The 25501-nt window shown below is 44.5% G+C and overlaps 1 protein-coding gene across 1 annotated transcript; it reads left to right on the plus strand.

Moving 5' to 3' along the window:
• Positions 1-884: 884 nt before the first annotated feature.
• On the plus strand, positions 885-24829 carry LOC138615774 (bromodomain-containing protein 4-like). Its single transcript, XM_069689589.1, is given in 23 exon segments — positions 885-949; positions 3875-3979; positions 6359-6599; positions 6697-6789; positions 7757-7894; positions 7979-8111; positions 8513-9054; positions 9136-9507; positions 12322-12450; positions 13613-13834; positions 14096-14319; positions 14409-14509; positions 14602-14859; positions 15385-15483; positions 15722-15871; positions 15874-16113; positions 17645-18292; positions 19946-20046; positions 20664-20784; positions 21148-21278; positions 21406-21596; positions 22488-22737; positions 22829-24829. Coding segments are annotated over 21 exon segments (4341 nt in total). The 5' UTR covers positions 885-949; positions 3875-3979; positions 6359-6470; the 3' UTR covers positions 22898-24829.
• Positions 24830-25501: the final 672 nt, after the last annotated feature.

Here is a 25501-nt window from a genome sequence, read left to right on the forward strand (position 1 = left end):
ACTCCTGTTTGGATGACTCAGCTAACGTCCCTCAAATGTTTTACCAGCCTCCTTGGATTTAGTTTCAGCACCATCCCTTACCACAAGGTGGCAGACTAATTTTCTTAATTTATGACAGCTGTCACATACACCAGGATTTCCCACATTGATGGGATTTATTTTCACGTCACCATCTGCAGGAAGTTTTCTCACCAACAATCTGTGGTAGAAAGGCTGCCCGTTTCCTCACAACACCTTATTACCAGTCAGGCTCCAAAAAGAAAAAAATGCATATATTCAAATCATTTATATATTTTGCAGCACTTCCTAAACCTTTCTGTGCGTGATAATATGTTTAGACATTTCTTATCTGAGTATTTAATGACTGACTTTGCTGACATAAATAAATAACTATGTAGGTTCTTAGGTCATTAAAGAGAAAAAAAACATGTATATTATTATACATTTATTTCCTTATATATATACACCGATGTCTTTTCTGTCCCTCTCATAAAATGTTAGCAGTAACCGAAATAGCTGAAAACTGTAAGACTGAGATTATTTAGCTTTTAATATGTTAATTAAGTCATCTGCTGGTATATTATTATTATTTATGCACCATTTGGTTCTCAAGTTTGTAGGAACATTATTCAATATATTTAAGTGAGAGAAAGGAAATGACAGCTAGATACAAGTCATGTACACTTGATAAACCGAAATGAAACTATTCTAAATGAATGTCAATTTGTTTTACGCAATAGCTGAAGGACAACATTTGTATGACGGTTGAAATCATTACACGGTATTGCATGATGTGTCCCCGGGGAGGGGGAGGAGCTCGAGATGACACTCCGCCTGACGCACGCTCGGCCGGCCCCCGTGCGTCTGACGTCATCGACGTCGAACGGGACTGTTTGTTCTGGATTTGGGGCGAGGAAGGTCTGCGAGCGCTGACAACCGACCGAAGAAGGTAAAAAACAGCATTTAATGCCTTCACGTGGACGGCATTGGTATACCAAACGAGAGCACACGACCTCGGGGTTTCGGTGGAGGCTTTAAAACGGGCATCGGCGGCGTATTTCCCGCGCTGTCAGTGAGCGCTTCGGCGAGCGGAGCGTGAGCTGTCTTCGCAGGCCTCGCACCGGTTCGGGCACACGGGAGAGAAGATTTTGTGCCGTGAAAGTGCGCGCTGTTTGGCGTTACCGTGCGTATTCTGCGTTGAATCCGTCTTCTCTCCACACTTGCGTTGAGGTCATTTTTGCGGCAACGGACACTCCGCGCTGTCAGTGTTGCACGTCAGCTTTGCAGGTCGGTATCGTGCTAGCGGAGTTAGCTGCTAGGCTGTTTGTTTGTAGCCCCGCAGGCCGTATTCGTGACATAAGTTACGTCCTCTCGGCGGCGCAGTTTTACGCGCGATGGCGCAGACGCTCACGCGAACCGCGACGCGCGTCATTTCGAGAACATCGGTCCCGTCCGAGTCGTATTCCGAAACGCCGTTTACGTGCGGAGCTGTCACTTAAGATCACAGCGGACATGGCGACGTACTGACAGGGGAAGGAGGAAGGTTAGCGAGGAGGAGAGCCGGAGAGCCAAAGTTGGTTGTCGGTAAAAACCGTGTTTACGTTTGTGCTGCGTAACGTCATTCATGACATCACCGGTGGCAAAATGTCTGATATTGTTTGTTGAATAATTAAGTTGGCTTTCTTTCTGTTTGCATTTATTCTGCCTGGATTGTTTCCTCTTTTATCCAAACCAGCTGCGGTGTTATTACTGTGGTCTTCATGCGTTATGTCTCGAGAATAATCGGGTGTTTTGAATCGTTTGCTCGGGACGTGATTGGATTTTTTTATTTGGATTTTTTTAGCATCAACTTCAATCTTGCCGGTCAGTTAGAATTGATACTAATGATGAGGAAGTTTTAAAAGAGCATACAATCACTATTTTTGGACACAGTGGGTGTTGTAGGATGCAACTAACGATGATATCAGAATTATTTCCTTGATTAATTGAGTAGCTGCTTGGTCATTTAAAATGAGATATGTTTCCAGACGGGCCAAGGTTGCAGCTTAAAATGTCTTGTTTTGTCCCGATCAACCGTCCACAACATTCAGTTTGTTATCACGAAGGACTAAAGGAACAAGAACATATTAAAATTTGATAAGGTGGAATTTTAGCTTCTTTTTTTTTTCTTCATTAATCCCTCAAAATGATTCATCGATTATCAAAACAGTTGGCGATCAAATTTCTCTGGATCAACTCACTGATTAATCCACTAATTGTTGCAGCTCATGTTTCCAAGCTGTCCACTAAAGATATGTACTTAAGATTGTTAGGATTTGTCTGCAGTATTTTTGTTGCAATAATCGAATTATCTTGTCTCACTGTATTTGTTTTGTTTCCATTTAGAAATGTGAGCGTTAACATGTCAGTCCAAAAACTTACCAAAAAAACTGCAATATGAAACTGTAGCAGTATGTGCATTTGAATGATATTATTTGCCAGCATTTTATTTATTTATTTAGCACATGCAAGCTTGTATTCATTAACAAATTGAAATTGAGCAGTTATCAGGGAATGTAAGTGTGAGCTCACAACTGACTAAAGATAAGCTGTTGTGATTTAGACAGATTGCGTCACCTGAGAAATAAAAAAAAAAAAAAAAAGGACCTTTGAGCCGAATGGTGTACACTAACTATCAAGGCATCCGAGACCTGTCAGAGTTCAATGTATTCAACTGTAACGGTCCTGGCTTGGTTTAAAGTCAGTGAAATATTCTGTAAATCCACAGATAACCTGTTGCACATAAGACCTACAAAGCAGAACATTATTTAGGTGCACATGAAGAAAAGTGCAACATGGAAAAGAAAAGAAAACATAGAAAGACTGTGAATCATGTTCTTGCTACAAACTGCTCCATGTGTCGGACATTTCCTGGGCAATACAGACAATAACATACCAATTCGGTGTACATAAGTGGTCCGCAATGCGTGCATGATGTAGAAATGTTCAGCACAATCAAAAGATGCGTTAATTGTTTGCTCTACAAAGGTGTAGAAAGTTCAGACAGACTGATATGAAATCTTTATTCATCCCTATTCTGCATCTGTTATATAAACACAACTGATGACGTCTTTCAAAAGGCTGACAAGTGTGTTACATTCACTGAAGATGCTGCCAAATGCTATTATGGCAAAAGTAGTATTTGAGAATGTTTAGAACAAACATCAATGTTCCCTGACTTAGTATTATAAAGTTGTTAATTACTCTCTGATTTCTCACTCTGGCCTGGTGATAAGGAGCAAGAGATTTATAGTATATCAACTTTCCCAAGTGTCTCTTATCCAAAGAGCACGCGGTTGTTGAGTTTGGCCTTACAGTTTGTAGCTGTCAGTGGTTAAATGTGGGGATGTTTTTCAGGTGGAAACCTAAATAAAAACAAGGACTTAAGAGGTTAGGAAGTCAAAACTGGGTCAAGAGGCTATCATGGGCTCAAAATTGTGTGTAGTGGTATGTGTAAATCTGCAAAGTAATCTGCACAGTTCTTGTTTAAAAAAAAAAGGGTCATTTTATGTGGGGAAAAAAAAAAAAAAAGTAAATATTTCTCAATGGAGTCGAATTTAATCAATTAATATTTTTTTTTGAAAGAATGCAGCACTGTGCCATGACTGTTGTATGGAAAAGAAACTTGCTCTATGCCCGTGTCATGGGCTCTGATCACAGCTGCTTACAACATAGCATCACCAAACCTTTACCAAGTAATGTATCATATTGTTATTAGGAAACAACCCACATTTGATATGTTGACCTCGATGTGTAATGAGATGTCACTCATGTTTCTGTATCTCTCACAGGTGTGACCCTCTGTGTGTGTGTTGTGGTTTCCTTGCCCCCACAGCGTGTCACAGACGAATATCCCGTGTTACCTCAGGAAACTGCCGCCTCGCCACCTGAGATATGATCACGCAATTGGATTAGACCACAGCGGCACGGCAACAAACATGTAAGTCCCGAGAAAATAATTGGTCCGATTAAAATTGATGGAAGCAGATGCCAGAGTCTGATGATGAGCTTTTCTGCAAGTTAAAGAAAACCTTTTCCCCGTGGATGAAACGTAAAGAGAGGTCCAAACTAACTTTTGGTCAGTTCATCATTTCTATTATCGAGGCCTTGTTTATCATTTCCTAATGATAGAAATGTTGAACTGTAGAAAAAGTTTGTCATTATGCACTCGCATCTGCTTACACCAAAGTAAATGGTTTCTGCCGATGTCTTGGAAAATACAAGAGTTCATCTGAATAGTTCAAAGACGGATTGTTCAGGTTATGACGCAAAATGCCTGTTTTTTTTTTTGTTAAATATTTTAGACCGTTCAATATCTGATGTTTGACTAAACATTTCTTGACCCTTTCTACTAAAACAGACACAATAACTGTGGCTTGTGAAATTATAATATAATTATATTATTGAATCACTATTTAATAGATCAGCCTTATGTATATATATATAAAAAAAAAAACATCATAGAAGCTTTTTTTTTTTCTTTACTGTAATGCAGTGATAAGGATTTATATGCAGTATTGTGACCTGCACGGTTTCTCACGAGCTGTGCAACATGAGTCAACAACATTACGCTTTATTGTCATTGTGATTCTTTAGACTTTACCTGGGAGGGCTGCTCAGGTATCTTAACGGTCGCCCACGTCCGGCGATTCAGAGATTACTCTTGTCGGCTTTCATTGCACATTTATTGCACTTACAGTAACCTAACAGGTGGACTTTTGTAATGTACAGTGACAGTATCTTGACTTCAGCTGCCTCTCCTCTGCTCCACTCCATGTGCGTGTAGCAGGGGATGAGCCCCTTCACGAAACACACAGAGAGCGGAGCAGAGAAGCAAGCACAAGCCTCAGTGACCGCACAAACGCAGCAGAGACTCACTGAGCTGATACAAAACGGGTGCACGTAAATGAGGTAAATTACATGAATAAAACATTTCTGTCGTGACCACAACAGCGAGGCCGCCCCTAAAAATGCAAATGTCTGTCCCTCCCCTCTCCCTCCCTCACCCCTCCATGTGAGTGAGGGATCAATGTTACAACATTGGTTCGCTGAATGCTGTGCGAGTCTCTCGCGAAGTCACTATTGGTTGGCCGAACGCTCCCGACTTTCTGTATCCATTTCAAATTAAAAGCTCTTACTTCATATTAGAAGCAATCTTAACATTTCACACATAGTGTGTGTGTGTGTGTGTGTGTGTGTGTGTGTGTGTGTGTGTGTGTGTGTGTGTGTGTGTGTGAGAGAGAGAGTGGGTGGGTGGGGTGGGGTGGGGTGGGGGAGTATCCCTATGTAAGGGAATATGTGGCTTTCTCTTAAATTAGAACACCTCATTTCCCTCTTCTCAAACTATTTTGGCCGTTCACGCCTTGCTTGTACTGCAGTAGCTGAGCGGGGACTCTGTTCGTGCTTCTCTTGCTTCCATTTATCAAGATCCAGCATTTGAGGCTTTTAGGGAACACGGTAAACCGAAGTGTTTGCTAGTAGTCTGCATGTGCAGCGTTAAGGGAACATCTGTAAATCGAAGAAAATAACCTGCTTCTCTAACCTGCATGAGTCTTTTCATGCTCATTGATCACATGATGCTGCATCACCCAACAACACAAGTAAATTGCCAATATGTGGGAAACTGTGGTTCTTTGTTGTGTCTGTGCTTTTAGAAACAGTATTGTAGGTCTAATCTGAAACGTGTTTACATTGTCCAATTTATTTTGAACAGCAAGGTTACAAGTGAGCAGTGTACCACTATTGACTTATTGCTCAAGATCAACTACTGTTGAGTAGTTGATCTTGAGCAATAAGTCAATATTTACTCTTAAGAGATTGACAGCTAACAGTTGCATGGTTGGTGTGGTACGCATGCATTTGTTTGTGTACGTAAAAAGAGACGTTGTGTCCGCAGCACCTGATACCTGTTTTAGGGCAAACTGCAACAAGGGAGCGAATGTTGAGTACGTAAAGACAAAATCAGCTGCAGTGTTTGTCACAGCTGTCAGAGCAGTTCAAGTGTCAGAGATGAGCGGTTGTGTGTTTTTCGTCGGGAGGGGGGGGGGGGGGGTCGAGGGAGTCGACCTTTTGCTAAATTGTCTCCGTCTCTCACACAGAGGCCTTTGAAGTTCAGAGCAAAATGTAGACACCGACAGCGAGACAGAGGACGTAGAAAACGAATGGATATTGAGTGGTGATTGTGGTTTGGTTTCATATTTGCGTTGTCGCGATGAAGCTAAATATGTATTCAGAGAAAGCCGAGTCAAAGTGGTCATCTGTAACAAGCGCAGTAATGGTAATGGCAGCGGAGTTGATCTCTGGTTGATCCTACTTTCAGAGAGTTGCGTCAGGAGTGTGATGGCCTGAGGGGGGTCGCCCCGGTCCCACCTGCCCCCGCCAGGTCCAATCTGCCCAAACTGTCTGCTCGGCCACTGCAACCCACCACTGCGATGGGAGACGGACTAGAGGCGGGCAACAGCCAGAACCCTCCCTCCGCCCCACCACCTCTCGCCTTCAACGCCCCGGCCCCGGAAACATGGAACCCCTCCAGAGCCAAACGACAGACCAACCAGCTACAGGTAGCAACGTTTCTGTGTCTGTTCATACCTGGAAAATGTGTATAAACACACTTCAGTTTGAATGACTTTTTTTTTTGTATAATGTCGCTCTTTTCAGTACCTGCTTAAAGTGGTGTTGAAGACATTATGGAAACACCAATTTGCATGGCCCTTCCAAGCTCCTGTAGATGCTATCAAGCTCAATTTGCCTGTGAGTCACATTTTTGGTTTTTGTGTGTTTTCATGTACCTGTAATCAAAGTCTAAAGTCCAGAGCAGCCAAACAGAAGCCAAATTAATTTCATATGCGAAGTGTCACCTAGTGTGATGGCCTGAGGGGGGTCGCCCCGGTCCCACCTGCCCCCGCCAGGTCCAATCTGCCCAAACTGTCTGCTCGGCCACTTACTGTTACTCGGCCACACGTCCCGCAATAAAATATAACACTGTCCTTTCTGCCGAGTGCGTCTTTCAGGCTCAGCTACTCAACGGGCACATTGTGACTCGACTTCCATGCTTGATTGAAAAATTCTTCTTCCGTGTTCTTCTGGTTGTCACAGTCAACAAGGAGAAACGTAGTAGTACCTTTGATCTAAACATGTTTCTTTGTTGTCCCAGGCTTTGGCTTTTCAGAGGAATAATGCTAAAGTTAAATATGCTACTTTTTTTGATTACTTTTTTTTATTATTATTGTGGATCAGTTCGATTGGTCAATTGCTACCTATAAAACATCAGACAATTCTGGAAATAAAACTAATATGTTAGGGTTAACCACAGTGTGCGATAGGAAAATTAGCTCACCCTCACCTTTACTGGAAACCACCTAATATTTGGCATTTTTACTTGAAAAATTACTTGAATGATCGATGAATTCTCAAACTCGTTTTTCGTTAAGTTCTGTGTATTGATTGACCCATAAATAGACTTTGATCAATTGATCCCCAGAGGAACTACACAGAGCAGCACTTCTGATTTACTTTCTATATTCTATAGTATGCTTTGCAATCCCATCAACATAGCAGGCTGCAGTGCCTTAAATCTATGCTACAGGTTTATGTGAATTGTCCCCGCACTGGGGGGGTAATAGCTTTTAGACTGAGGAAAGAGGATGTGAGGTTTTTGCCTTTTTTCAGATGGACATACAAATCTAACGCTCTTTATCTGCTCTCCTTCTTCATCAAGGACTACTATAAGATCATAAAGACTCCTATGGACATGGGATCGATAAGAAGACGCCTGGAGACCAACTACTACTGGAACGCCCAGGAGTGTATCCAAGACTTCAACACAATGTTCACAAACTGCTACATCTACAACAAGGTCCGCCACAGTCGAAGTTCTAGTCACTAGACACTGTCCTGCTCAACTATTTTATTACACCCATTTGTTTGTTTGTGTGTTTAGCCCGGGGATGATATCGTCCTCATGGCGGAGGCCTTGGAAAAGCTCTTTCTCCAGAAGATTACAGAGATGCCGGAGGAGGAGACGGAGATCAGTGTGGTTTCCAAGGGACGCCGAGGGGGCAGGAGGGAGTCAGGTATGATTTTTATCATGCTACGTAGGTAGTGGTGTTATGACATTATGAAAGAAGTTATTACTGTGTTTGTGTGTTCTTGTTTTACTCTGGTGACGTTGACGAGGAGTTGTTGAGTGTGGATTGCATTGACAAGCTAATGGTACTAATCTAACCAGCCCAGCTTGTATGTGCTGTTCTAATGTTGTCTTTACCGACTCCGCCCGTTTGATCAGCCACACCGAGCAAGAAACATTTGTTGTTCAATCAAGTTTTGTGTTAATTCATGCGTAATACCCATTAGGAAAGGTTCTACTGTGGTAAAGAACACGTCTGACGGGTTTAAAGTAGTCTTAGAAAGAGTGCTTGGGTTTTTTGTTGTTGATATCATTATTGTGTTCACACTGTGTTTTCAATTCTTTCAGCTCTCATCACAAAGTCAGATTCAGGCCAAGACTCCTCGTCACCCTCCACCACCCCTCACACACGCGGCTTTTCATCCCCATCCACCACACCACAGACACGTGCTGTTCCCACCCCTCAAGGTCCTCCGGCCCTGCCCTTGTCCCTGCCCTTGTCCCTGCCCTTGTCCCTGCCCCTGCCCTTGTCCCTGCCCTTGTCCCTGCCCTTGTCCCTGCCCTTGGCCCAGCCTCTGGCCCAGCCTCTAGCCCAGCCTCTAGCCCAGCCTCTAGCCCAGCCCCTGACTCAGCCTCTAGCCCAGCCCCTGACTCAGCAGCCTCTGACTCAGCCTCTGACTCAGCAGCCTCTGACTCAGCCCCTGACTCTGACTCAGCCCCCACGTGTGCCTCCCAAACCCACTAACCATGCACCCCACCTGGGACCCCCGTTCCCCCTCTCAACTCCAGACGTCCTGTCCCAAGGCATGACTTCTGTTCCTCCTCCATCCGTGACACACCCGGGCCTCCATCCTGCCCCCATGCTGCAGGGCTCCCCTGCACTCATTAAGGTAAGGAGAAGGCAACATTCATTCATAATCAACTTAAACAGATTTTTAATTTCTCACCTCTAATCGCTGATGTGCCAACAGCAAAAGAAGAGCCAGAAGAGGAAAGCCGACACCACGACACCCACAGCCAACGACCAGCTCAGCGAATCATCACCCGTCTCCGCTGAGACTCGGCCGCGCCGAGAGAGCAGTCGCCCAATGAAGCAGCCCAAAAGAGACGCGTCGCAGCCGGACTCTCAGCATCACCTGGGCGGAGGTGTGGAGACGGGAGGGACATCGACACCGAAGCGTCAGGAGCAGCTGCGTTCCTGCGCGCGCCTCGTCAGAGAGATGCTGTCGAAGAAGCACGTGTCATACGCCTGGCCTTTTTACAAACCTGTTGATGTCAAAGCTCTCGGCCTCCACGACTACCACGACATCATCAAGCATCCCATGGATCTCAGCAGCATCAAGGTGATTTTGTGTTTCTATAGTGGGGACGGCCTGTAAGATACCTTGGTTTTGGTGCAGATGCCAAAATGATGTTTTTACAACATCGCATGATTTACTTTGCCTAAATCCTTTTTTTCCATTTGAGAATGATCGGCCATACAAGTACTCGACCTCAGGTAGAGTTTCATATGATCACAAGGGATTAAATCAGGTCAGGGTACCCACACTTCCTGGAAAACCAGATTATTATTTTTTTTACCCATATTTTAGCTCCTGGAAAGTGGGAGAAACAGTAAAATGCCCTGAAGTTGTAGTTTTAATAACAGAGATCTCACAACTGTGAAGACAGCAGGCATGACAAAGCAGGATAACGTAACTATTGAAACATCAGACAAACAAGACATGGAGGTGAACTGCACCTTCTTATGCTGACATTAGTTAGCTGGTAACGAGTTGTACTTTTAAACACTTTAATAATTCAATTTTCCGTCTTTTGTAAGATTGTTGTTTTCGCAGCCATAACATTAGCTGACTTGACAAAAACATACTGATGGCTAGCTGTCTAACATTGATGTTGCATGTTTGTTTGGGATGATATGCCAGCCGGCTTGTTTTGCTTGCACATGTATGAGGTTTGTGATATGAACAACGTGTGTGTTGAAGTTTATTGAATGTGTGTACATCTGTGTGTTTTGCATATACGAGTTTGAGCATCCTTTCCTCATTTTTAGGAAGATATAATCTTCATATGTTGTGGTGCAAGTCTTTAATACATAATATGTGAAAATGAAGAGGATTTAGAGTGTGGCCTTTTTTAAGGGGAACGTTGAGGGACATTTTCAGTTTTTTGATCCACTTATTGTTGTAAAAGAGTGTTAAGACATTTCAGTTTAAGCTTTAATCCTTTGTGAAATTTTGTAAAACGTTTTCCTTGAAAGCATAAAAGAAAATGCCTCCTTACAGCAACAGACCAGGTGTAAGTCAAAGCAAAAATGGAATAAAGGTTTCCAAATCTGAACGTTGTGTTTAGACCGTCTTTAAGCTCTATCTCGTCATGACGTCCAGATTTAACGAGTCTGCACAAAGACCTGGTCTGCTGCAGTGTGGAGGGTTAAAAGGCACTGAAATGTCCCTTTGTTGTGTTCTCACAAATTGAACAAAGATTTCACAAATCTGATACTGTTCTTTAAACAGTAAGTGGCATCTGCTTGTTTAATCAAGTTCCAGGTTTGATAAGTGTAAATGTTGTTTTTGAAGATCAACCAGTTCTCATCAATCTCACAAATAAAATTGTAGTTTCACAAGTCTGAAAGTGAATTTGAAAAAGACTTGCATTTGGATATCTTAACACTCTTCACAACAGTAAGTGCATCAAATAGAAAGATTCTGCTTTAAATTACTAGAATTTGTATTTAAAAGTTTGTATTTTTTGCACTTATGAAATAGTCAATGGGTTTCCAAGAAAAAACAGAATTCCGTTCAGCCTTACAGTCACCATTGCTTATTGTCTACTGGTTGCAGAGATTAACACATGCAGTAGTGTTCAGGTGGTTAAAGGAGCAGTGTGTAGGATTTAGTGGCATCTCGTTGAGGTTGCAGATTGTAACGACTCACCCTCCCCTTCCACAAGTGGAAGAGAATGTACGATGGCCGCAACACTTGCAAAAAAAAAGATGAAACGCCCTCTCTCCAGTCAGTGTTTGGTTTGTCCGTTTTAGGCTACATTAGAAACATGGCGGCGCAACACGGCGGCATCCAATGAAGGGACCTGCTCTCTGTGAAGATATGAAGGGCTCATTCTAAAGTAGATTCTTAATTTCAGGTGATTTTACACCCAGGAATTGTGAATATTATATTCCAGGGTTTTCCCTTCCATTATAACACTTAGGTGCAGCACGGATGTGTTTTTTCTCGGCACCTAAACCGCTCTAGCTACATTATTAGCTTTGTTTTTACCCAATTTTTTCTTCTTTTTATTTTTTTTAAAGCCCCTCCAGTGCCTTTTTAAGAAAAATATTGTAACGATAGCAGTCTAAAATTACATGAAAATACATAGTTTATAGTGAAATAGCTGCCTCTCAGCAACTCCCACCGCTCCCACAGCATCTAAGCCCTCCAGAAACCAGGTAAAAACCCTGAATTCCATTGCTGCCCACAGATCCCCCTAAATCCAGCACACTGGTCCTCTAGGACACTAAAGGATGCTTCCAGGTCAGTGTTCAGTGTGAGCACCCGATAGCTTGGTACTCTGGCGCGCAGTTTTAAAAGGTACATGGCAGGCAGGTTGTTCAGCATCTTGGAGAAGTCGCCGTGTCTCCTGTCTCCTCGTGTCATCTCAGACTGACTCCAACATGTTGAGGTCAGGGCTCTGTGGGGCTCACAACATCTGCTGCAGCCAGGACTCCTCATCCTTCTTGTCAGTAAAGATAGTTCTTTATGACTCTGGCAGGATGTTTGGACTCATTGTCTTCCAGCAGAATGAATTTGGAAGCAATCAGATGCCTCCCTGATGGTATTTGAGGGATAAGAATCTAAATATCTACCGTACCGAAGGCAACTTCCACATACGGGAGCTTGTTAGTGTACGAGCTCCTTATTCCAATCTGGTCATAGCAGCGTTATGTCACAGAAAATGTCCTGGGAAGATATTACTTGAAAAATGTGGGATTCCTGCAGGTGACATGAGATGAAATAACAAGTTTATATATCGCTTTTCAGCTCGTCAGCTTGCATTCCTCAGCATTACAAATGCACTAAATTTAGAGAATATATTCTTAAACCTTACTGACTGCGTTTTGATCACTGCTGTGCATTTGTTTATTTTGTGTCCTTCAGAAAAAGCTGGACAACAGACAGTACAGAGACGCTCAAGAGTTTGCAGCAGACGTCAGGTTGATGTTCTCCAACTGTTACAAGTACAATCCTCCAGACCATGATGTGGTCGGCATGGCGCGCAAATTACAGGTAAATCACGCATATCGTCAAGTACACCATAATAAACATCATATACACTGTGTGACTTAAAGTATGTGGACAACACTGCAAACCGGAGTGACAGCAGGTCCAGAAATCTTGTGAAAACTCTTCCCAGAAACGTGGAGGCTGTTCGAACAGTATGTAACTGTTCAGGGTTTTAGAATGAAATCCTCAACAATCTCATGCGTGTCATGTTTTGTCCACATACATTTGACCATATACATGATCAGAAAGTTCTGACGCTGTTGTTGTTGCACATGAAAGGAGCGCAGCACAGTAATATGCACGGGGGGGGGGGGGGCAATAACCTCAGCAAGTGGAGTTAAGTCGCTTGACCAACTTCAGCACTTGTGTTACATGCGAACATTTGTGATTTCACCGTGGACCCTAAACCTTGAGCGGAGAGCGCACATCCAAAACCTTTGTCAGATTTCAGCGGCCACAATCGTCGCCAATACAGAGAGCACAACTCCGCAAATGTCGAAGGACACCTAACGTGGGTGCACTCCTGAACTGACGCTCTTTTGAAATGTGAAGGCCACTCAAAACACCTCGCCCAGAGCAGTGATGCTTCTTTGTTGTAGGTTTTCTGAAGCATTTCCAGAAGTATCTGTTGCCGATTTTTGAGTTTCACACAAAATGTGATATGCACTCGATGCTGAAATTGCAAATGAACACAAAAACACGTGTAACACAGGTGCTGATGTTTGTTAAGTGGTGTTGGTGTTGTTCACCCGTGGACGTTGTAGCTTCCACTTGCTTCACGCACGCCGCTGTGCTGCGTTCGCACACGGCATGAACAGCTGGTCCGCACCTCGTAGCGTATAGTTCTGTATAGTAACATCTAAGGTGCTTTGCGGTGTCTGTTAACATGGCTGACTACTAGAAAGTTTTAAGTCCACCAATACCAAAGTTCAAGACAAATGTAGTCACAGTGCACTGTTTCAGCAAGGTCTTCTCAACCTGCAATTTACTGCCATTTTTCAGATAATTATATAAAAACAGATTTGAAAGGACTTGTATAACCATAACTCTGGTTATGGTTCAGGCCTTTCTCACTTCAACTATTATTATGTACCGGACATGCTAAGCTTATCTTCGTAGATAATACCACTCATACATGGGTTAATTGTTTTGTGTTTTCTAACAGGACGTGTTCGAGATGCGTTTCGCCAAAATGCCCGATGAGCCAGAGGAGCCCGCCCCTGTTCCCACCCCATCGTCGGCCCTCCACCCTGCCCCCTCCACTCGACAAGCCCCGCCTCCTTCTGCTGTCTCGGAAGACGACAGCTCTAGTTCCTCCGAATCGGAGTCGTCAGGAGGAGACTCAGAGCACGAAAGGCAACAACGATTGGCTGAGTTACAGGAACAGGTTAGAGGAAGGAAAATGAAGGGGGAGGGAGGCTTATGAGGCACAACAGGTGGGTGGGCCATGCAGAACAGCTTTACCGAACATGGGTGAATGCTGGAACACAGAGAAGCAAATGCACAGGTTCAGTAGGTCTCTTCTCCTCTTAACACCGCAACTGTGTGTGTGTGTGTGTGTGTGTGTGTGTGTGTGTGTGTGTGTGTGTGTGTGTGTGTGTGTGTGTGTGTGTGTGTGTGTGTGTGTGTGTGTGTTTGTGTCCTGTAGCTTAAAGCTGTCCACGAGCAGCTGGCGGCGCTCTCCACACCGCAGACCTGCAAGCCCAAGAAGAAAGAGCGAGAGAAGAAGGAGAAGAAGAAAGAAAAGCACAAGAAGAAGATGGGAGCGGAGGAACCTGTGGAGCCGCCGCCCCTTTTGATGCTTCAGACTTCCAAGAAAAACAAGGGCAGCAAGGAGCCTATCACTGCAAAGAAGGACAGGAAAAAGCCCAGGTAGGTCTAACAGAAGTAACAAGCATACGAGATGTTACTGTAGCTGCATCAACTGGAGTTAATCCAATGATTTTTCTTTTCCACCACAGTAAGAAAGAAGGAATCAAAAACAGCCGCCCGGCTGCCCCCCCTCAGCCTGGGCCGACCTCTCTGGTCCCCTCAGCCGCTCTTGAAGCAGAGGATGACATAGGCACGTATACAACACCACAGATTTGTCTGTGTGATAGATCGCCCTCAGCTAAAGGCCCAGTGTTGTTCTGCTGTCATGCTTTCCCCCTACAGATGTATTCGGGGGCGTGTCCACTGACAGATGCAAGCCAATGTCATACGAGGAGAAGCGCCAGCTGAGCCTGGACATCAACAAGTTGCCCGGCGACAAACTGGGCCGAGTCGTGCTAATAATTCAAACGCGTGAGCCTTCGCTGAAGAACTCCAACCCGGACGAGATCGAGATCGACTTTGAGACGCTGAAGCCCTCCACGCTGAGGGAGCTGGAGAAATACGTCTCCAGCTGCCTCAGGAAGAAGAAGAAACCATCAGGTAGGCTGTTTGGATGTTTTTCTAAAGGATGGTCATGGAAGTTTTGAAACTCTAAATATTCTCTTATGAGCAGAATGTGTTCAGTTGAGCTGTCAGTCATCAAACAGCTTGTTAGAAAAGATGTCAAGAAAAAAATCACGACTGATCAACACACATGCACACAGGGTGATTATTATTATTCATTATTGCTGGAGTTCAGTTCACTGGAGTACAAAGCTCAGGTGTACTTACTTTAGTTTTGTCTTGCAGAGCTGAATATTAAGCCATTAAATTCAGCAATAACAACAATCTACAGAATATTGCTATCTAATGTGATTACAAAATCATTGTAATATTTGTGAATCTATTCAGCATCACTAGAATCAGGGTTCGATAGCATTTGATTAAATCTGAACCCAGTTTTGAATCTGCTTGTTGGATCTGAATCACATCTCCTCTCACACCGTTTAACGTAGTTGGTTATTATTGAAGTATTATTGTTAAGATTGGATTCACCTTCTGAATGTTGCGGCTGTTTTTCTGCAGTAGAGAAGCCTCTGGAAATGACAAATGTCATAAAGATGAAGACGGGATCCTCATCTTCAGGCAGCAGCGACTCCTCTGACAGTGAAGACTCTGAGAATGGTAACACACACACACACACACACACACACACACACACACACACACACACACACACACACACACACACACACACACACACACACACACACACACACACACACACACACACACACACACACACACACACACACACACACACACACCAACCACTGTGTGCCAGCGCATTGTGTCTGGAGAAGTAGTGGCTGAGAGTCTACGACACATTACATTTCCTCATTTCCTTTGTCTCCGTCCACAGGGCTGGTTCCCAAGCAACAGAAGAAGACCTCGACTAACAAGGACGCCAAGAGACCGCACCAACAGTCCCTCAACATTGGAGTGGGCCCAGTGGTTCCTCAGCCTCAGACTCAGCCCCAGGCGGTCCAGCCCAAACCACCATTTGTCCCCCCTCCCCCGTCCCCGTGTCTGTCCCCACTCTGGACTCCTCTCAGCTGTTGAGCTCAGGATTCGATCCTCTGGCCCACTTCATGAACCCTCACCTGACGCAGCCGAACACGGAGGCCAATGCAACCATTACTACTGCTGGTGCCCCCGTCGCTTCCGGCCTCCTCAACGCAAACGCACCCGCCGGCCAGACGCCCACTGAGACGCACCCGTTCCTAAACCAACATCCCATCATACCTTCCCCAGGTACGTTTTCTACTGCAGCGCTGTGCATGTTGTTGCTTTTAATGGCTGCAACTAATGATGTTTTCATTACTGATTTCTACTAATACTAAAATATCAGAAAATAGGGACAAATGCCCAGATTTTCCTTCTCATACTGCTTGTTTTGTCTGGTCAACAATCCACATGTATTCAGTCACAGAAAACACATTTGATTTTTTTTTTTTTTTTTTTTAAACAATATCCTCAAATGAGAAGTTGGAATAAACAAAAGGCATTTTTCTCTCGACATTAACACTAACAGTAACAAGTATTGTCATCAGTTAAGTTTCTGTCAAAGCGCAGCGCAGTGATGTCCACAGAGCAGGACGAAGCAATAACTTTTGTGACTCAGTATAACAAGTTACATCGCTTGCTCCACATCAGCACCTGCGATATCTGCTTTTTAGTGACACGTGTGTATTTGTAACTTGTGCGTGTTCAGCGCACTGAGTGGGCACGTTGTCGTGTTGAAGAAGCCGAGTGTCATTGTGCCACAGTTTGAGGTTATTAGCGCCAAATGTTTTCCCTCAGACGCGCAGTGTAACTCGGTGGTGACAGTCTGAACCTGGGGGGCAAATGCACGGTGCGCAACTCCACGAACGACGAAGAAAACCCACCTGCTTGTGTTTCTGACCTGACGTGCCTCCTCCGGCCTTGGTCCGTGAGGGATGCTTTGGCTCAGTCGGTAGAGTGGGTTGCACACTAATCGGAAGGTTGATGGTTCGATCCCCGGCTCCTCCTGTCCACATGCCTAAGTGTCCTTGAGGAAGACACTGAACCCTAAAATTGCTCCCGATGGTGTACCATCGGTGTGTTGTAAGTCACCTTGGATAAAAGCATTAGCTAAATGTGATGTTCTGACACTCTTGAAATATGATTCTAACTCAAAGCGCCTCGCCCGGCTCAATGTTTCATAGTCGTAGGCTTTCTGAAGTATTTCAAGAGTCTCTGTTGCCAACTTCCCGAGTTTGACACAAATTTTGATGTGCTCTCTGCTCACCTTCATCATTAATTTGCAAACGCACTCGTACCAGAAGTCCCAAAAACACGTGTATTACAGGTGCTGATGTGGATCAAGTTATGTAACTTGGAATACTTATTCACAAAAGTTATTCTTTTCCTCTGCTCCACGCACATTGCTGTGCTGCACTCCGTCTCTGAACTTTTCGATTGCACCTCGTACAACTATAACTGTTTTACTCTGAAAAAAAAGAGTTTATTTTTCTGTACACAAAGAGCATTTTTAAATTACATTTCATTACATTTAGCTGACGCTTTTATCCAAAGCGACTTACAACACACCGATGGTACACGATCGGGAGCAACTTAGCGTTCAGTGTCTTGCTCAAGGACACTTAGGCACGTGGACAGGAGGAGCCGGGGATCGAACCACCAACCTTCCGAGTGCAACCCACTCTACCGACTGAGCCGCAGCCTCCCTAAATCTTAAATGTGTGTTTCCAGATTTGTTGTCTTACGTTTCTGATCGTTCTCGTCTCTTCCCTGTCTGCAGCACTCCACAATGCTCTTCCCCAGCAACCGTCAAGACCTAGCAACCGTGCAGCGCCGCTTCCGCCCAAGCCCCCGCAGCCCCCCCCGTCCTCGCTCCCCTCCCTGCCTCCATCCCCCTCACCCCAGCTTCGGCCCTCACTTCCCCTCCCCCTCCCCCTCCCTCTGCCCCTCCCCCTCCCCCTCCCCATCCCCATCCCCATCCCCCAGCCCGTTCCCCGCCCTCGCGTCCCGTCGCCGACATCGCACGGCATCCTGGGTACCCTCTCGGCGCAGCCACCTCAAGCCCTCCTGGAGGACGACGAAGAACCGACACCCACCAGCTCCCAAACCCCCCCGCTCAGTCAGGTGCACACGCTCCTGCAGTCGCTCCAGGCCAGACCCACCACGCAGACGCTGCACACGCACTCTCCTGTGCAGGTCGCCTCGCAGCTGGTGTCGTCACTGCACGCACAGGTCATGACGACAGCCCCCCCCGCCCCGCCGCAGAGACACAGCTCAGGCCACGCGCACATGCAGCAGTCATTCCCACATACGCACACGTTGACGTCACACCAACAGAAAGGGGTGGTGCTGCAGCAGAAGGTACAACAGCTGCAGCAACATCAACAACAGCCGTCGCCACGAATCAAAGCAGAGCCTTTCCCAACAGGTAAGATATCGTATTTATTAACAGGACATTCGCACATAATAAGCGAGGCGAGCTGTTGGGTGTCTGTGAGATCAGGCTTCGTAGCACAGCGTCACGCACCGAGCTCGCCAGACTGAAAAAAACACCCAGCAGCTCTCTCGGGAAAGTTAGAACGCCTTAACTTTATGCAAATATCCTCTGATGCAATACACGCAACAGCCCGGCAAGAGTGCCGTCAGCGCAACAGTGATGCCAAATAACTTTGAATTGGCTAACCATATGATCATGACCCTGATAGGAAAGCATAATGCAAATAATATGACCCAGGGAACAAAGCGACACAGGAAAAACTCCAGAGATTTCCGAGAACCAGTCCACTGTGCTCCCAAAGATACCCACCCTCTGCTTAAGCCTTTCAAAGGTGCTCTGATCTACAGTATCAAATCCAGCACGAACACCAAAGCAGAGCACTAACCCACATCAGAAGCCATCATGATGTCATCGGAGACTCTGAAAGGAGCTTTCATAGTGGAACGCTTATCCTTCTGAAGGAGACCAATCATCTACAATGTGTGCAGTCGAGACAGCGTTGAGCTGTAGCTGAGGTAGTACAGATGTAGGCCTGTAGTGTTTGGGAAGGAATGAATCAAGGTTAGTTTTTATCAGAAAAAGATGAAGAGCGGCATGTTTGAAATGAGCTGGGACAGGACTTAATGGTTTACTGGAGAACATTCGATTAGCAAAATAAAAAGCCCCTGCGTTCTAAACCATGTTGTTATATTCAGTTCTAGGTCTGACTATAAGTCTACAGGTCTTTGTAATAGTTTAAAAACACACAGGTACAGCCGTTGTGTACTCAAAGAACAAACTGCAAAGAGAAATGCTCTGCTACGCCTACGTAGTAGTGCATAGCAGAGCAGACTGCTGTCAAGGTGGAGCAGAGTGTGTAAATTGTACCGCAGATCTATGAGGTCAGATCCCGCCAACTCCTTTTTTCTGCCCTGTGGTTAACTGAGGGTTTTAAAAGAGAAAAGAAAAACATGTATTTGTCTCACAAATTCTCCTCTTATTTGAAGTTTAAAAAAAAAAAAAAAAAGTACCTGTTTTTAATAAATGGGAGCCATTGGGTGCAGGATTTAGTGAAGTTAGCACTATTGTAAAGTCCAACTGGATCTTAAAAACCAAACAGCCAAAACCCACCTTATATGAAAAGTATTGTAACCGGACTAATTCAGACCAATCCAGGTCTGTGTCAGTGACCCACAGCAGTTAAGGTATGTAGCCTCTGCTTTGGCAGCCTGCCCGCGTAGATAACATCATTCAGTTTTGGCTAATGTATCTTAAGTCTGACATTAGAGCACATTTATTTCACTCTTTTCAAATGAATTGTTGTGTGAGTTGCGTGTGCTGCAGTGTGTGCACAGGAGGCTACAGGAGCTAGCGTCTACTGATAGCATGTGAGGCGTTTTATGGAACATCATCTGTAGCTACAGAAAACAACCTGTTACACTCTCCTCCAGACTGCATGGCAACTAAAGATGTTTATCCTAATGTGTGATGTCATTTTATTTTTCTTAGAAAGGATTTTTGGTGTCGAAAAAGAGTACCAGTACAAAGTCCAAGGTGCACCCAGCCTTCGGCACCTTGCAATCTCTTTCTCCTTTGTGTTTTCAGGCTGCCTGCGTGAGAGCACCTCTCCTCTGATGATGCATTCTCCTCAGATGCCTCAGTTCCATTCAATGGGACAGCAGTCACCCCCACAGACCAAGAAGCATGTAAGCAACAATGTGTGTGTGTGTGTGTGTGTGTGTGTGTGTGTGTGTGTGTGTGTGTGTGTGTGTGTGTGTGTGTGTGTGTGTGTGTGTGTGTGTGTGTGTGTGTGTGTGTGTGTGTGTGTGTGTGTGTGTGTGTGTGTGTCTTTGTGTGTGTGTGTGTGTGTGTATGTCTGTGTGTGTGTCTGTGTGTGTCTGTTTGTGTCTTTGTGTGTGTGTGTGTGTGTGTGTGTGTGTGTGTGTGTGTCTGTGTGTGTGTGTGTGTGTGTGTGTGTGTGTGTGTGTGTGTGTGTGTGTGTGTGTGTGTGTGTGTGTGTGTGTCTGTGTGTGTGTTTGTCTGTCTTTGTCTGTGTGTGTGTGTGTGTCTGTGTGTGTGTCTGTCTGTCTTTGTCTGTGTGTGTGTGTGTGTGTGTGTGTGTGTGTGTGTGTGTGTGTGTGTGTGTGTGTGTGTGTGTGTGTGTGTGTGTGTGTGTGTGTGTGTGTGTGTGTGTGTGTGTGTGTCTGTGTGTGTGTGTGTGTGGTCAGTGTGTGTTAAAGCTAATGAGCTTCCATGATCAAACAACAACAACAACATAATCTGACAAAGTGTCCTGCTGATGTACCTGTTTGTCTTCCTGCAGGAGCAGAGGTCCAACCTGGGGGGGGTCAAAGAGGAGAAGCCTTGCCAGTCCCCAGCACTGCCCCCCTCACCCTTCAGCCCTGCCGTTCGTCAAGACACACACAAACCCGACAACAAACACAGTGAGTACAAGAGTTTGTTGTGTCTCGTTTACAGTGCATCATTTTCATAAAGAAGGGAACAGTTAATGAGAAGTAGTGAAAGTAGATCGGCCTAATTTTGGTGAGCAAAGCTGAGCAAGGTGTGGGAACATGTCAGACGGCTGAACAGTGGATTCTCTCTTTCTGAGCTGTCGGGAATCAACAGCAGAATGAGAGGAAGATTATCTGCAGTCACAGACATCTCAGCTGTTGTGTAGAATTCAGAACGTTTTTGTTTGTGCTCTTCCAAACTCGTCTACAGCCACTTTAGAGAAGGATTATTGTTTATTAAACAGTTATCTGAGGTGTGCGTGCATAATACATCTCCACCCACGTCTCCCTCAGGATTAGATCTGAAGCCATTGGATGGTTCTCGCCCCATTCCCCGTCTCCCAGACTCCCCAGCGCCACCCTGCCCCCAGCAGGACAAAATCAAGCAAGAACCCAAAACTCCCATTGCTCCCAAGAAGACACAGGTGTGTATAAGTAGGAGACCAGAAAATAATATCCTCAAAAAGGCATAAAACTGGATTTTGGATTATCTGCTTTCTGGCCTTCATTTAATCAATTGTTGAATCTTTGTGATGTATTGTGCTCCCCCAGGATGTGAAGTTAAAGAACATGGGTTCTTGGGCCAGCCTGGCTCAGAGGTCCCAGTCCACACCGGCCTCCTCGGTGCGCTCCTCCAGCGACAGCTTCGAACAGTTCAAACGGGCCGCCAGGGAGAAGGAGGAGAGGGAGCGGCAGCTGAAAGCACAGGCAGAGCAGGCCAGGAGAGAGCAAGGGAAACTACGGTGAGCGACGTGACGATGGGATGTTTGTAACAGCAGAAGTCAACAGCTACTATCTTAGAAGGAAATTATTGACAGAACTATTTCTTTTACATATTTTACAGTCCGAATCTCTTTATTTTACAATTTCTTCTCAATTCAATTCCTGCTGCTAAAAGTCTCTCAATAAAAACAAAAACAAAAACAAGGGTTCGTTGATGTGAAGCAGCGTGGGATCATGGGAGTTGTTGTCTTCGTGGTAAAACGAGCACCATTATTTGGCGATAATCAATCTTTAGCACTCCTGTTCTCCTTCAGTGACCACAGTACGTGTCATAAATGGAGTTTACCAGCTGTGTTGAAGGTCTCAGTGAATTAGAAGCGCAGCTCCGCAACGCGCTGGACCGAGAAGCTGGTGTGAGCTGATCCGTCGTAGCAACTACATCCAGGAGGAGCGTGTTTCCACAGAAGTTAGAACAAGTACAGTCAGGACGCAGGAGATGACTCCACTAAAAGGCAACATGATGAAACAGGCTGTCACTTTGATTGAAATTACAGACGTCTCTGTTTTTTTATTTGGTGTAACGCAAGTAGAGTACTCAAAGGATGTGTACTTGTTTTTGGGTACTTTATTGGAGAAAAGTTGCCGATTATACCTTTAATTTCAGAACAAAATCAACTCGATGTCTTGAATGTTACTTGACAAAAAAGTTTAAATTAGGATTGACTGAGCTTTTGTTGGAATAGAAACGAACGCGTCTTACCGTCTAATGTGTGTACGATCATGTGAAATATCTTGTTCCACGTTGGGATTGAATGTTTTTCTTGGCTGTGTGTTGTGATCACTGAACACAGAGTTGGTTCTCTCCTGAGCAGCTGGAGTTTTATTCATTTCATTATTATTGGACTATCCAGTAGTAGCCGTGACGACGACGACACGATGGAGCAAAGTCGTCGAGCGCAAGAAGACGCCCGCCGTCGCCAGGAGCAACAGCCGCCGCTCGCTCCAACACCTCCTGCTTCTACTCCGCCCACTCACTCCCCACAGGCCCCACCCCCGCCCCCACAAGCCCCGCCCCCACCCAGCTCAGCTGCACAGAACGCTCTCGACCAGCAGAGGGAGATGGCGCGCCGCCGCGAGCAGGAGAGGCGCCGGAGAGAGGCGGTATGAGCTGACCTGTAAAGGAGAACCGATGATTTGAGATTTTTAGGAACAACCTCTAATGCTTCTTGTCGTTCTCTCATCTCTCCTGCAGATGGCCGACACCATTGACATCAATTTCCAGAGCGACCTGATGGCAATTTTTGAAGAGAATCTGTTCTGAGAGGGGAAAAAAAAAAGTGTTTGAGAGAAGGACCTATAGACACACATAAGCATATTTACAAAATGCATATAAGCAACAGTGCTTTGGTACACATTGTCGCTGCTCACACACAGATGCACACACCCACATACACAGACCTAATAGTAACTGTCCCTTTCTCTCAGTAGTTGAAACAGCTGGCTTGTGTCATGTGAATGAGAGAGGGGGTGGGGGGGGGGGGCAGAAGTGAAATAGAAATAGAAATAAGCAGCCCCGTCTTCTCCAACCTCAGATACATTTTGGTGTCTGACTTGGCGTTTATGGTTGTTATTTCTTGATCTCCAGAGACAGCAGGTGGAATACAGACTAATAATCGTCTCCCTCGAGGAAACAATGAAAAGGAGGAGACACAACTTTGACGTTAAAAACAAATCATGGTGAAGAGCAGATTTAATTTAAAGAATTATGTGAAAATATAGAAAACCTTGATCTCTGATGTGTGATAGGAGGTGGGAGGGGGGGTTAAAAGAAACAGGTGAACAAATAACTAACGGACAGATCACTTTGCTTTTATTATTTTCCTCTCTCCTGATCTCCTCTTTGTTATTTGGTTTTTAAGTTGGATTTTAACGGGGAGGGCGGGTTGGGGTGGTCCAGTTTGTCAGGTTCAGCCGTCGTCTGAGATTCTTTCGTTTTCTCAGAGTGGGAACGAAACGTCCTGGCCACATTCACACACTTTTCTAAAACCTCCTTCCTCCTTTCACTTCCTTCTACTTGTCACTCTTCAGTCATGAATGGAAGCGGTGGAGGCGGCAGCAGTCGAGGGCAGCGAGGAGGGAACGATGGCATTTTAAATGTTTCAGAGTGTGTCCTTTGCCTTAGCGCTCTGGCCTGTAAACTAACGATCACACCCTACAAATTATACATATTATATATAAATAGATACATGAATATATATTATATACGACGAAAAGTCAACGAAAAAGAACATGAGAGGGATTTGGATCGTGGGGAGCAAAGCTCGTCTCTGTGTTCATCTCTGAGCTCTGGTTTTGATTTTGTAGAATTTACTGTAAAGAAGAAAAAAAAAAAACTTTTTTATGATTCTATTGAGAGGATTGTTTCGTCTGTCTTATTCTCTCTCACACCTTTTTCTGTTTTGTTTTATTTTTTTCTCAACTCTATGCCAAAACCAATCTATTGAGTGCTGAAAGTTCATTCACATTTTTACATGTAAGATGCATCTTCTTTTCACTTTATATTAAAGGCTATGTTTTTATTGCTATTTAATTTCCCTTCATCCCCTTTTAAAATCCGAAGTTATGCAGCAGTTCGCTCTGTAATAGTTTGAAGCGGTTTCAAAATCATGTCATGTGACTACTTTACTAGGCCCCATCACTCTATAGCTATTCGATAAAACTGCACTTAACTGTTCATTTACTTACATCTTTTATTTTTTCCATTATTTCTTTTCATCATGTACATGTTTTTAGTCTCTCAGCCGTCTCATCTACCACTATCTTCTTCACAGCTTCTGCAGTCTGTATGATAGGTTCTCGTTTATGATTCTTTCTTTTAGTTTGAATTTTTGAAATGTTTTCATCGTCCACGGTAACAGTTTTGGGATGTCGTGTGCCATTGTGTTTTTCTGGAAGCGGGAGCTCCTCCCGCTTCCTGTAGGTTGGCCCAGAGATCCTTGAGTGTTTTCGGTTCTATAATCACCTCTTTTTTTCCACGTTTCATTCATTTCTTTTCCCTTTTCATATTTGATTGTTTTGAGTTTCTTCTCTTTCCTTTTCCCTTTGCTATTTTTCTTTGATTAATTTTACCCAGAACAATGTGTTGGTATGTTGGTGAGTGAGGCATTGAGGTCAATAGATTCATCTTGTTCAGATTATGGAGGACAACATCTTTTTTTTAAGAAAAGTATTAAAATAATATTTAAAAAACTTACTTTGCTGCTTATGCTTTATTTTGTCCCCACATGGTGCATCCGTGGATGTCCTTCAAACATGAATTATCCCGTCAGCCATGCGGGGGCGCTATAGAGAAAGAAGCGCTGCAGTGTGATCAGTCACTCTCGGGTACTTGACATACACTTCATGACCATAAGTATTTGGACACTTCATGACCATAAGTATGCGGACACTGCAGGCTGCGTTTTATGATTTCGGCTGAGCTATTTTGTACCAAATTAAGGCCAATGCTGAGGCTCTGTGATGGGCTTCAAGCTTCGTCGAAGAATCTCTCCAGTTTCAGCACAACACCACATATATACAAGACCTCAACTGGCCTGCTCACGGGGAGCTGCGTCTCACCACCAACCTCACTCTAACTCTTGTGGCTAAATGGGGTCAAATCATCGCAGCCTCTCTGCTACAACAGCAGAGTGGTTCCTATAGTTCAGTCAAGAGAGGTTCGTTGTTACGAGTCTTACTAGTACAAGATTAATTTTTTTTTTAAGGCTGTTATAAATACTAAAGATTTTTTTTTTTTTTTAATACTATAATCTATCATCAGGTAAAAGCTTTATTTGATTTGCACTTTTTAAAGTCACAGTCCTTTACAGAATTAAAATAAGGTGATGCTGTAAGACTAAATAAGTTGCAATATGCAGAGCAATGA

Source organism: Brachyistius frenatus, unplaced genomic scaffold (assembly GCF_029030835.1).
Source record: "Brachyistius frenatus isolate BFR_SWC_R1_liver_20210118 unplaced genomic scaffold, ASM2903083v1 Contig_7, whole genome shotgun sequence".
In the NCBI taxonomy this organism is placed as follows: Eukaryota; Metazoa; Chordata; class Actinopteri; family Embiotocidae; genus Brachyistius; species Brachyistius frenatus.